The 14061-nt window shown below is 42.9% G+C and overlaps 1 protein-coding gene across 1 annotated transcript in view; it reads right to left on the bottom strand.

Moving 5' to 3' along the window:
- pcsk5a (proprotein convertase subtilisin/kexin type 5a) overlaps positions 1–14061 on the bottom strand; it is a 61919-nt gene continuing 47858 nt past the window's right edge. Inside the window, exons 32-37 of the mRNA XM_017714094.1 lie at positions 6787–7020; positions 5809–5983; positions 3561–3778; positions 2118–2218; positions 1002–1203; positions 1–473 (exon numbers count right to left, since the gene is read on the bottom strand). Of these exons, the coding sequence (XP_017569583.1) occupies positions 1–473; positions 1002–1203; positions 2118–2218; positions 3561–3778; positions 5809–5983; positions 6787–7020 (1403 nt within the window). The remainder of the gene's footprint in view (positions 474–1001; positions 1204–2117; positions 2219–3560; positions 3779–5808; positions 5984–6786; positions 7021–14061) is intronic.

The raw sequence follows: 14061 nt of genomic DNA, 5'->3' as shown, positions 1-14061 counted from the left end.
TTATTTGAAATTATAGCTCTCGTCATCATACTCCAGCTCATCCTCCTGCTCCTCTCCCAGTTGCCCATACCGGAACTTACGGTAAACTGTGCCATCCTGCCCCATATACACAATATCTTCATCCTCATCATCCTCGTCATGTTCCCGATCTGCCCTCCCGTCCCCAAGGTCCACCAGCTGCTCTTCGTGGAAATGTCCGGAACTAGAACTAGCCTGGCCGCCATACATGGAGGATGTTGATGTCATAGCACCATGATAGCTGTCTTTACCACTGCCGTGGCCCAATTTTTCGTAACCCCGGGCAACAGCAGTATCGGTTGTGGGCCGCTTGGAGGAGCGTTTGAGGAGTACAACTACAGTGACCAGACCCAGCACCAGCAGGATGGAGGTGGTGATAAAAAGTGCCAGGTTGCCTGGGTACTCCTCTACTTCAAGGTTGTGTAAGGCGAAGTTTGAGCTGAGGACACACTTGCCTTGAAGACAAAAAATTGGACATTGTAGGCAGAGGGGATTAGTGACTAGGTGGAGAATGTAGGCTAGGTGTTCAAGGCTATTTGAAAAATTGTAAATGCACATTACCTTTGCTGTAGAAACAATGTACTGCCAAAATACATTTATTTGTCAAAATAATACATAGGTTATCTGGCAGTTTGTTTGGTGCACTTCATTTTGCATCCATGAAATATGCAAAAAAAATCTGAAATGCACCAATTTAAATGCATTTTGTTCAAAAGCAGAATATTCCAAGTTTTATTTATTGAAAACAATACAGAAAATGTAAAAGAAAGTGTATTATTCATTTTCAGAGAAAAATGACAAGTATAGTAACAAAATTGATGTAAAATTTGCGTGGCAGTTGCTGAACCAAGAAGTTTTTGTGTTGGTATTTGGTGTCGCAAATATGGGCTGATTCTACATTCTGATTCATACTGAATGGTTTCTTTTACATTTACACTGATATCAGACAAACTATTTCAGAAGGATTTTTTTTAAGTCATTACCTCTAGTTTGTGTGCAGTTACAGCACTCTTGTTGCTCTACATTAGTCTCTTCCTCCCAACGATCCTTACTCCTACAGCAAGGCAGACAATGCCCCTCAGTGGTTAGGATGAACTCTATGGGACAAATCGTGCAGTTGTGTGGCCCAGGTCCTTTACACTCCAAACATGACTCATCGCAGGGTTTACAGTTGTAACTCTGCTCCTGTGGAGAGACAAATAGGCCAGTAAGAAATACCTCCACAATTTTCCAGGCCTAGTCCTGGAGTTCCCCTTCACTGTTCATGTTTTACAGTTACAATTTATTTCCCGAAGCATTTACTTTTTAGTTAATGAATAAGGTGTCTTATAAACACCGAACAGTGCAGTGCATGACTACTATATGATAAAAGGCAAAAGGCAAATTTAGTAACAGCACATTTGACAATGTAAAGATAAATAACAAAGTATTTTAGTCTTTAGTTGTATCTAGAAGAAAAGTCAGCACAAGAACTATTTTTGGGAGCTTCATAGATTAGGATTTCATTGCTGAGCAGCAACACACAAGCCTGGGATAACCATGTGCAATGCCAAGCATTGACTGGAATGGTGTAAAGCACACCACTATTGTATTCTGCAGCAACTGAAACACCTTCTCTTGAGAGATCTCGATGGATCTGGGGTTGGCACATGCCAGAATACAACATGCCTGAATAGACAGTACCAACAGTATGAAGTTTGTTGGAGAAGGAATAATGGTTTGGCGCTGATCCTCTTAATAAGAAATCTTAATGATACTGCACACTTCGTAGCAACAGTTTGGGGAAGGCCATTTCCTGTTATGATAATGCCCCCATGCAAAAAAGTGAGCTTCATAAAGAAGTGGTTTGCTGAGTTTCGTGTGGAAGAACCTGATTGACCTGATTATTATTATTGCACAGAGCCTTGACCTCAACCATTGGGATGAATTGGAACGCTGACTCAATACAAGCAAAAACATGAAAAAGAAAAAAAACTGGCAAAATAACGAGAGCCAACTGACTGAAAACAGCAGCAAAGTTACTTCTTTCACTTTGTGTACTTCTTCAGAATCTCTGAATTCTGAATCTAGGAATACTCCAATGAGCTCTCAACGAGTACCTCAAATACAACGTATTCTCCCATGACACAGAGTGATTCACAGGCTCCCTCTGAGAGTATGTGTCCAGGATGACATGAGCTGCAGTCCTCCACCCCTTTATCTGCCAAATAGAGATACCAGAGACTAAATTCATGAAAAGTAGAAGAGTTTAAAACAAACACTCAAACTAAAAGGAAAATTTTACATACTCCAGAGAGGAAAAGAATTATTTTAGGTGGCCAGGGTCCTTTCTGTGTAGAGTTTGCATGTTTTCTCCATGTCTGTGTAGGTTTCTTCCAGATGCTCCAATTTCCTCCCACACTCCAAAAACATGCAGTCTGGCAAACTGGAGATGCTAAATTTGCCCTAGGAGTGAGTGTGTGTCTGTGTGATGGACTGGAGACCTAACCAGGGTGTTACCTGCCTTCTACCCAAACAACACTGCGATAGGCTCCAGCACCCCCCACCACCCAGGGGTATAAACAGCTTAGATAATATGTATGTATGTGTGTGTGTGTGTGTGTGTGTGTGTGTGTGTGTGTTTATGACCCCATTTCCAAAAAACTTGGAACACTGTGCAAAATACAATGATATGCAAATCATTTAAGCCATATATTTAATTGAAAATAGTACAAAGACAACATATCAAATGTTGAAACTGAAAAATAGTATTGTTTTTTGAAAAAAAAAAAAAAACATGCCCATTTTGAATCCGATGCCTGCAACACAGCATGCCTCCACAATAAGAGTCCAGGTGCTAAACTGACCCACCTGCGGTCCAGATCTGTCACCCATTGAAAACATTTTCTGCGTTATGAAACAAAGGTTGGTTGATTTTTTGAGCACCTAAAATCTTATATCAAGCAAAAAATAGAAAACATATTGCTTTCAAAATTACAGCAATTGGTTTCCATAGTTCTCAAATGTGTTGTTAAAAGAAAAGATGATGCAACACAGTGGTAAACAAGCCCCTATCCCAACCTTTTTGGAATATGTTGCTGGCATCAAATTCAAAATGGGCATATATTTTTTCAAAAACAATATAATTTCTCAGTTTCAACATTTCATATGTTGTCTTTGCTTTATCAATTTCAATTAAATATAGGGTTTAAATTATTTCCACATCATTTTATTTTTATTTACTTTTTACATACTGTTACAACTTTTTTGAAAATTTAAGGGAACACTGCAACCTAATCTCTATCTGCTGCATCTATAGCATATGACTGTTGACCTCAGACAATTTCCATACTTCTGAACGTGTCCAATGTGGCTTCTGTTATAAGTGTATATTAATTTAATTTTTCCTGATCTTTTCTAAGCACAGGTAAATTACTCTCTATCTGTAACCAACTATATACTGCAGATGCCACAAATAGAGATTAGGTTGAAAATCAATGAAGTAATCTTTTCATGCTAATTTCAGCCAATTGAGTTCCCCTTGCTTTATGAGGCCTCTGTACCTGTGCATGTTTTGCAGGTGGGATGGCAGGGCTCACAGGTGCTGTGGAGTGTGTTGTGGTAGTGGTGCAAGGGGCAAGAAGACACACAGCGGCCCTGCTTCTGCACAAACAGAAGCCCTTCTCTGCAGCTCGTACACCCTTCAGTACCGCCTCGCAAACACTCCGCGCAGCTCTCCTCACACCGTGCACACACCCTTGAGTCTGTATCTCTGTAGTGACTTCAACAGAAAAGGAGAGGGTTGTGTACATGAGTAGGGGTCTCACGATGTGTAATCATTTCTGTCATTCATACGTATTTTTCCTTATATTTTAATCATCAAAGATTCCACAAACATGAATGTACAATCTCTCCCAAGCAGTGGTAAAAAGGCTTTATTTAATTACTCTCCAGTCAAAATGGTAAGTTATGTATTTTCAGCATCAGGAAAAAAGTGGAAAACACATATTTAACAAAAAAATACACAAAAGCATCAATGACTAAATGTCAATATTTTCAGTATTTTGTATGTCCAACCTCTGCCTTTATTTTAACAGCTTTCAGTCTTTTCAGGAGACTTTCAGTTTTTAAAGAAGTCTTACTATTTTTCCACACCTTCAGAGTTCTGTTTTAGAAGTTGGTTGCATTTTCTGCTTCTCATGATCCATGTAAATCCAAACACATTCACTGATGTGGGAGTGACCAGTCCACTGTTCTGAGTAGCAGATTCTCTGTTTGATTAAATTTTCTTCCTTTTTGTTTATTTCCTTTTCTCAGTAAAATTTTCTTAATGGCTACAAATCCTTTCGGACCTATAGCGCTGAGTTGTCGTTCCTCAGTATAAGGAAGGACAGAAACACCCATGATTTTTTTCATAGATGTGAAGCAAAAATGGAGCTTCATTTTCTCCTTTCTCTCAAAGACAAAAGCTTCCAGTATTGTTTATCTGATGGCAGTTTTGGGGGTCTACCAGGTCTTACATGGTTGTTAAGAGTCTAATTTTTCCTATATCTTTTAATAATCTTTGGAATTCCAGTTTTGGAAACAGCTGTTTTTCCACTTACTTTCATTTGACTTTTCCCTTCCTGATGCAATTGGGTTATCTTATATTTAATATCCTCATAAATATCTTGTGAAAACTAATTAAATTATACTCATTTTATACTCATCATCAATTTTACACTATTTTCTTAAAGGATTTACACCATATGTGAGAATGCCTAACCTTTTCTTTTACATTTTATTTTGTAATACTGTGCTTTTGAACACAATTCAGAATGAACTTACAGAACATTTAGTTTTCTCCGTTTTTCACAGATGCAAATTGAGCTGTAAACATATTGCACAGACAGTGGATGAAATTATGCACATGGACACTGTTCTTACAAAAAAGTAATGTGTATGTCCAGATATGTGACAAACTAAAATAAAGAACAACAAAGTGCAAAGTAAGGTGTACACCATGGCAAGACACCAGAAGAGCTGCAGTGCACTTTGGCATAGATAGTACAAATGCAGACAGGTGGCAATGTTCTTTCTGGCTTTCTCTATGCTCTCATTCTATAAGTACTATTCTCATTCAGTGTTTGCCAGACTGTGGATGCATGAACACTGACAATAGCCAGTGTAAGAGAGGCCTGCAAATCCTTAGATGTTCTTTCATTTTGGTTGGCTAACCACTCCTGGGAAGGGTGACAATGGGTTTGAATTTCCTTCATTTATACATCTGCCTGACAGTGGATCACTTAAGTCCAAACTCATTAGAAATTGTTTTGGAACCTCTTTTAACCTAATTAACAGTGACCAATAATTTTCTGAGATCCTTAGAAATCTCATTCCACTGAGACATGACATTCACTAATAAATATGCTAAAGACCAGACTTGGTGAAAACTCAGGTTAATGCTTTTCAAATAGGGTAGTAGCCACATTCACCTGCTTGTGATCCAACTGATTAAACCTCCTCATCCTAATTATTACTTATACTAAACAAATCTAGTGGTTAATATATGTTTGACAATAAAGACTTTTAATATTGGATTTCTTTGTTAATACATGGATGAAACACTGTATAATGTTTTATTCATTTTATTGGGTTCTCTACATCTGTTGTTATTAGACAAAGAGAACCCAATAAATATGAAGATTGACCATGTAACAATTATGCAGAAATTCACACTATGGTAGTGCTCAGAAACTTTCAGCAGCACTGTATTTTATTCAATACATAAACAATACACAGTCACATTCACACTGTGCTGTGTGTGCTCACCCAGGCTGGCAGGTCTCCACACATTCTTTGCCCTCTCTGTAGAGGTGAGTTTTGCAGCTCAGGCACTCATGACTATGGCGCCCCATGCAGCTCAGGCAGTTAGGATGGCATGGCTCACACCTTTGTGTCTCCCCACTAAAGAAACCCATGGGACACTCATCCACACATGTACCATCTGCAGGTACACAACAATAGCTATGTGTTAGCAGAGGGTAGTTCTGATCAATGCTTCTAGCCTGAGCTATAAAGGTATCCCAGCAAAACTGTTTGGAAAGTGTCATAATAAAGATGTATTATCACTAGACCTGTCAAGATTGCCAAAAGTGAAATTTTGGCTTACAATTAATTGTAATTGCAATGAATACTTTAACGGCCTTTTCTGAAATTCAATTAAATTATATTGCCTAATAATAGCTGTCTACTACTACAACTGTCTAAAACAATATTGGTTATTTATATTGACAGCAGTTACCATTATAATTACAATTATAATATATATTTATATTATTAATTATGATCTCTTTTTTATGTATTAATTATGACAGGCTTAATTATCATTAAACTACCAAAAATATCTTCTGGTTAGAAACCATTTGTCATGACTGCATTTAAACACTGTCAAAGTGTCTCTGAAAATCTCATTTCTCTAAAAAATGAACTTTGAATCTTAATTTTATTGTATGATAACAATACTTTAATCCAGGTAATTTTGGATTTATCATTATCCAATTTATTATTTATCATTGACATAAGTTATTTTTTAGGCAATTTTCAGACACTAGTAAATGGAAAAATATGCTACATCACACATGAGTGTGTCTACACTGCAGGATACACTGAGGCCATTAGGTATCCACTGCCATGTGCACAGTAAATGCATTGTTTATAGAAGGCAATTTGTTAATTTGACATAGTTTTGCTACATATGTGATTTAATATCACAGTGGGCCACAGCATTACTCTTTCTCTCTCACTCACTGAGCAGGTAGTGATCTGTGTAGCAGCTGAGGCACTGAATGTAGTCCGGACCCGAACATTGATGGCAGTGCTTGTGGCACAGGCGGCACTCGCCCTCACGGTCGCTGTAGTGGTGCGAGGGGCAGTTGGTGGGCGTGGCACAGCGCCCATGACTGTCTGTCATCAATCCATCTGTGCAGCTGGAGCAGTCTGTGTCCAGTGGACCAGAACAGGTCCGACAGGTGCTATGACACACTGGAGAACACCAGTAACATAGAAACTGAGGTTGAAGATTACTAAACATGGTCAATAATACAGCACTGCTTGATTTCATAACACAAGTACTATTTTGACAACCAAAGACTCTGTAACTCAATATATACACACAATCAAAATTTCCAGCCTTGCCCCGACTTGCAGACTTGTGGATTTAATTTAAGGAGTACAGAGAAAGTCCACAGGACCGTAGGGCTGTTTAATTTTGCCATACATACAGTTCTGTTTTTTTGTGTATTGTGTAAACTTCCACAAAATCTGCTTGAGATGCAGACTTCAGTAGTTCTAGCCTGTGGAAATACCTTAAACATATATAAATGAAATGGGAGCTGTTCCAAAAATGAAATTAAAGAAAAACAAATAAGGTATTCCAATATAAGATTATATAACTCATGTGCAGACTTCCAAACAAAACAAATAAGTTAATGCTCAACAAACAAAACAAACAAGTCAAGTTAAAGTGTTTTTTTATACATTTGGAGTCTGCAGTTCATAATGATTATAATGAGTGTAAGGTCCAAAACATACTGGACACGCAGACGCTTCAAGCTACGCAGACAGGGTTTCATGCGTAGTTGTGTTCAAAAATGTGTCGCGATGCAAGTGTGAGCTGCATTCTGAGCATCACAGCAAGGGGCGCTATAACGAAAGCCAAGCCTGACCAAGCCATCTTGTACCGCTAGCGTGCTTTCTCAGCTGCCATAGATGACCACTCAAATCTCACGCAAAGACGGTTTAAAATATGGTTAACTATCGCATTTTCACTCCAAGAGAAGAGGTAAAGCAGCTCACTCTCCTCTACGGTCCAGGTTTAGTTGTTGAGGCTGCTGGAATAACAGTAGATCCCTCTTTGAGCTGTACTCTATCGCCCCCTTCAGTACAGAGTGTTTTAACCTCCACAGCAACCACTTTAGGTTACGAACGTAACCCCGGTACTCTGATAGCACGAGTGAGGTATCTCACTATGGGTACGTCCCTCTGCGTACTCCTCAGAAGCACTTGTATCAATACGCCTGCCCCTTTTGGCTGGCAGCCGGGACGCGCGCGTCATGGAGGAGCCGCCCCTCCCCCATATTTAAGGGCTGAAGCAACGTCACTTGGTTATTCAAAGTGAGCACAACTCTTCCTCCCTTCACGCAAGGAGGGTGGTCTTGGTGAGATACCTCACTCATGCCATCAGAGAACCAGGGTTATGTTCGTAAACCTTCTTTTTCAAGCATTCGTTTCGGTATCTCACTATGAGATATCCTGTACTGCCAGACAAGCTCACTTCGAAAAACCGACTGCCCCAAGCCATGTAAATCTGCTCCATCAGAGAAGAATCATTCCCTGGCTGCTGGGTCCCGCCCCTCAGGTGGACATACACTAAGCACAGTATGCGCCAAGATAGGCGCAGCGACATCCAGCCTGTAAAACCTAGTAAAGGTATGATGCGAGGCCCAATTGGCTGCAGCACAAATCTCCTGAACAGAAACACCCTGAAACAAGGCCCAGAAAGTTGCCATTCCCCTCAAGCCAGTGGGAGGCTGTATGCCTTTGCTGGGGTAAGCTAGAGCTATAGCCGCCACTATCCAGTGGAACAGGTGCTGTGATGTGATGGGCTTCACAATGTGAGGTCTTGTAAAGGAAACAAACAGCTGATCAGTTTTCCTAAATTCCTCAGTCCTGTTCAGATAAATGCGCAGCGTGTGCACCGGAAACAGCATGTGCAACCGCTGCTGCTCAGCAGAGGCAAACGGTGGGGGGGTGAATAGCTGTCAGCACAAGACGGGAAAATGTCGCTGATGACTCAACAATTTTGGGGATAAAAGCAGGGTTGGGTTTCAGCCTGACCTCCAGATCCCACAGTGCAAACTGAGTGCAGGTTGGGTGCACCGAAAACACATGGATTCCACTGACCCGTCTCGCTGATGCTAGCGCCAATAAAAGGGCTGTCTTCATTGATATGGTTTTGAGATACACGTGATGTATAGGCTCAAAAGGGGGTTATGCTAGAGCCTCAAACACCAATGACCGATCCCACGACGGAGTGAGTGATTTGGATATAGGGCGGAGCCAGCGCACTCCCTTCATAAAACGGCATATCAGGGGTGCTGTCCCACTGTTGTGCCATTGAAGCCCACATGGCAGGAGGATACTGCAGCCAAATACACTTTAATAGTGGAAAAGGCTTTTCCCTTATCCAAGAGCTCCTGTAAGAAGGACAAAATCACAGGAATAGAGTACTGAATAGACACTGCCTGTGATTTCGCACACCATTCTTCAAAAACTTGTCACTTATTCCCGTAAAGGGTTCAAGTAGATTAGGACCTTTCACGGCCCAAGCCCCTTGTGCTTGTGCTTGTGATAGGACATCTCTGTGCAGTGGTAGGAGCCAGGGCTGTCCGCACAGCAACTGGACTATCTCCGCCACCCACTGCTTCTCCGGCCAGTTCAGGGCTATCAGAATGAGTGAAAGCCCCTCATGTCTCACCCTGGTCAGTGGTGGTGGTATCAATGCCAACGGCGGAAACGCATACACGGGTGTGCTAGTGCGTCCGCTCCTATTGGCGTATCCTGGTCATTCAGAGAGAAGAACGACGGTGACTAAGCATTTTCTCCGGTGGCCAATAGATCTATGGGCGCTTTCCCAAAGCGGTCGCAGACCTGATACACTATGCTTCTGTGTAGCTGCCATTCCCCGTATCGCGGATTGCCTCCACAGCAGATTCGCTCCCCGATTCAAAACACGGGGTACGTGAGTGGCTTTCAGAGACAGAAAGTGCACTCCACTCCACACAATCAGACTGTGTGCCAACATGTGCAACTGCCGAGATCGCAGGCCTCCCTGACGGTTTATGTAAGCCACCACCGTGGTATTGTCCGTTCGGCTAGATAAGGGAGCCAGGAATACTGCCAATAGTTCCAGGTAATTTATTTAAGTGTGTGTCCCACACTCCATTCACTGATCTTCCCTCGTTTGTGTCCCAACAACCTGACAGAGACACATCCGATATGACCACCTTCCTGGCCAGGAAGGTGCCTATCGGAACTCCCCTTGTTAGAAAAGCTAGCTGTCTCCACTGGTGCAGCGCCAATGCGCAGTCTACTGAAACCAAAACTCGGCTGTGGCCGTGATGTAACTGGTTCAGTCCGAGGGAGGCCACCCGATGTTGAAACCATCTCATGTATAGGCAGCCAAACTGTACAGCGATGCCATTAATCCCAGAAGTCTGAGACATAGCCTTCCCCGTCTGAAAATGGGCTAGACACATCTGAAAAGCTCTCGCCCCCTCTCTAAAGATAGTTGTGCCCTGAGTGAAACTGAGACCAGAGACAACCCTATAAAAGAGATGGTCTGAGCGGGAGTTAAAACGCTTTTGGCGATATTCACCCGAAAGCCCAGTGCACTCAGATGCTCCGTGGCTGGGCAGCTAAGAGCCAGTCATCTATAAATGTGGCCAGATGAATGCACCTCCTCCTTCGTAGGTCAAGGCCTGAAAAGCGAATCTCAGGAACCTTCTGTGAGGCGTCCTGTAGGTCGACTGAGGTGAACCAATTGCCTTGTCTTACAAAATGCAACAGAGCTGTGTGTGTCAGCATCCTGAACTTGAACTTTCTGAGGTGCCTGTTTAGAGCACGTATATCCAGAATCTGTCTTAAACTTCCTCCCTTCTTTGGGACCAGAAAGTACCTCGAGGATTAGCCACACATGCTCTCTTCAGGAGGCACAATTGTTATTGCTCCTTTTCTCATCAATGAGGATATTTTCTCTTAAAGAACACGAGCTGACCCAGGGCTTTTGAGGACAATATTCACCTGAATTGCGGTGGAGTGATGGCAAATTGGAGTCTGTACCCCTTGCCTATCAAACTCCACACCCATTTTAAAGTCACGCATGCGTGTCATGCGTCTCTCTTTACAGCGAGTGGTGTTAAGGGGTGCTCCACTGACACCGATGGCACGTGTGTGCCATCTGCTGGTGTAAGCGGGAGATGTGCCCCAGTGTGAGACACTTGACAGGTCTGCACCATCCAGGTGCTCATGTGACCTTTTTGTGGGCGGCCATATTTTGGTTTAACACTGTGTCTGGAATGTTTTGCAACATGGTATGAGCACTACTACATGTGTCTGTAAAATATGTGATAGCACCCTTCACTGCAAGCCTGGATGTGCTGTGGGGAACATTTTTATTAAAAGAACACTGATGTCTGCTTTTGAAACTTGGTGGCATTAAAGGAACATCCACCTGAACACTGCTGCTCATTCTCTTTGCAAGGACGTGTGAACTGAGCTCCACCTGGGGCTCTGCATGCCTGAACTGCCACTCTTGGTGGGATGGAGAAACCAGTGTTTGTGCATCCTGTTTGCTCCCTTCCCACGGCTATGCACTAGGTAGCACGGCGCTTTTTCTTCCCACCCTGAGTGGAGGCCTGGGTTGGCTGACTCCTCTGCGTTGAGGTAGAAGTAGTGGGGTTCTTGGACCAAGCAGCTCTTGCATCAAGGGACTTGGGCTGTGCAGGAGGTCCCATTTGTGTCATGGGGTGCTTAGGGATCCTGAAGGAAGGAGGTGGGCAGGCCACTGCCTGTGCAAAGGTCTGGTGAGAAGCAGCAGATGGGGTCATGTGCGTCTTCCTGGAGAGACATATCTGCAAAACTTCGCCTTTGCTTTTCTTCTCTTCGCAGCACTGTTGCATGGCAGTGACAGCAGAACCAAACAGGCCCTTAGGGTCCACTTGGACAGCACATCTGTGTAGTTGAAGGCAGAGGTCAGTCACAACGGAGATCTCATTCCAGCGGCTTGGTTTGGATGTCATCTCCTCCTGTAGCTCAGCCTGGTATGCCATGAGCATGGCTGAGGCATTGAGGGCTCTGACGGCTGTAGCAACCGAACAATATGACTTTTCAGCCATGGAGGACTGGAAGCCATCAGATTTACAGTTAATCCCAGAAATATTTGGACAGTGACACAAGTTTTGGTATTTTAGCTGTTTACCAAAATATATTCAAGATACAGTTATATAATCAACATGAGCTTAAAGTACAGACTCTCAGCTTTAATTTGAGGGTATTCACATCCTAATTGGAGGAAGGGTTTAGGAATTACAACTCTTTAATACATAGCTGCCTACGTAATTGCCAAAGGTAATTGGACAATTATCTCAAAAGCTATTTCATGGGCTGCATGGGCTATTCCCTCATTAATCCATCATCAATTATTCCAGGTGTGACATTTGCATTTGTAAGCTGTTGCTGTGAACCCACAACATACAGTCAAAGGAGCTCTTAATGGAAGTGAAGCAGATCATCATTAGGCTGAAAAAAAGAAGAAATCCATCAGAGAGATAGCAGAAATGTTAAGAGTGGCCATATCAACAGTTTGGTACATTCTGGGGAAAAAGGAGCGCGCTGGTGAGCTAGGGAAGTCAAAAAGGCATGGATGTCCATGAAAGACAACAGTGGTGGATGATCGCAGAATCCTTTCCATGGTGAAGAAAAACCCCTTTATAACATCCACCCAAGCTAAGAAAAATCTCCAGGAAGTAGGTGTATCAGTATCCAAGTCTACCATAAAGAGGAGGCTTCATGAGAGCAAATACAGAGGGTTCACCACAAGGTGCAAAACATTAATCAGCCTTAAAAATAGAAAGTCACTTCACAGTGCAGATGGACAATGACCCAAAACATACTGCGAAAGCAACTCAGGAGTTCTTTAAAGCAAAGAAGTGGAATATTCTGCAATGGTTGAGTCAATCACCAGATCTCAACCCGTTCGACCATGTATTTCACTTGCTTAAGACGAAACTAAAGGCAGAAAGACCCACAAACAAGCAACAACTGAAGACAGCTGCAGTAAAGGCCTGGCAAAACATCACAAAGGAGGAAACCCAGTGTTTGGTGATGTCCATGAGTTCCAGACTTCAGGCAGTCACTGCCTGCAAAGGATTCTCAACAAAGTATTAAAAATGAACATTTTATTTATGGTAAAGTTAATTTGTCCAATTAATTTTGAGCCCCTGAAATGAGGAGTCTAAATGGGGTTTTTGGCAGAGAAGGGTTTATTCCAGGAGCGAGTTATTTCCTCCTTGCATTCGGGGAACACTGGCAGGAGTTGTCTCGCTGTTTGCTTGGCTCTGGGTAGTCGCTTCCTTTAATATGGGAGCTGGTAGTCTCTGCCAGGACGCTGGGCCACGGAATGCCTAACTGCCCTGCTGCATGTTTGCATACGTCCTGCAAATCCACGCTGAGGGGTGGTGAGTTGGCAACGCTGCTGTCCGCTCCTGCAGCGTTCTGTTGGGTAGGCTGCGCTGACAGGATGAAAGTGGACTCAGTCCTCTTCCTCCGAAAAAAAACCCCTCAGACCCACCCAGTGAGTCAGACTCACTGTCCACAACTGCAGAGATCCGCTGTATGGCTGTGAGGCCACTGAAGTCATCCATTAGTGGCACACTAATCAACCAAATCACCAATCAGTGGCACACTTCATCAAGCTGATCACCCCAGCTCGCGCTGGCAGGCGCCTCGGAGTCTTCTCCACCCGTGGTCGCTGAACTTGGTGTAGTTCCCAACCGCAGGTCTTAGTCAGACAGGCTAGCTTGGCACGCTAGCCTGCGGCAGAGACTCTTGAGGGAGAGGCATGCACAATGCTCACAGAAATCAGGTGAGGTCAGTGCTGCTTGGGTGTGTCGCAGCCCGAGGCATGCGGCACATCTGGTCTGACTGAGCGCTCACATTTGCATTCGCATCCTTGAGTTGAGTATATTTCTGGCCTAATGATATCATAGTATCATCATAGTATGTGAATCTGTGAGTCCACACGCCCAGATATTTAGATTGGGCTATACTCTCAGTAGAAGATGCCTTGAATTTTGAAAAGACTCTGGTGACTGGAAATTTATATTTAATACTGAATAGTATCTGACTGCTACCAATGCCACCAAGTACTTCTGAAGTCCAATGTCAGACTTTCCCTAAGAACACTGGCTGATTCCATAGAAGTGGATATATAAATTCAAATATTCATATTGAGTGAAATATGAG

This window comes from Pygocentrus nattereri, chromosome 23 (assembly GCF_015220715.1).
Source record: "Pygocentrus nattereri isolate fPygNat1 chromosome 23, fPygNat1.pri, whole genome shotgun sequence".
In the NCBI taxonomy this organism is placed as follows: domain Eukaryota; kingdom Metazoa; phylum Chordata; class Actinopteri; order Characiformes; family Serrasalmidae; genus Pygocentrus; species Pygocentrus nattereri.
The sequence above is the reverse complement of the archived record's forward strand: the minus strand, read 5'-3'. Positions and strand labels throughout refer to the sequence as shown.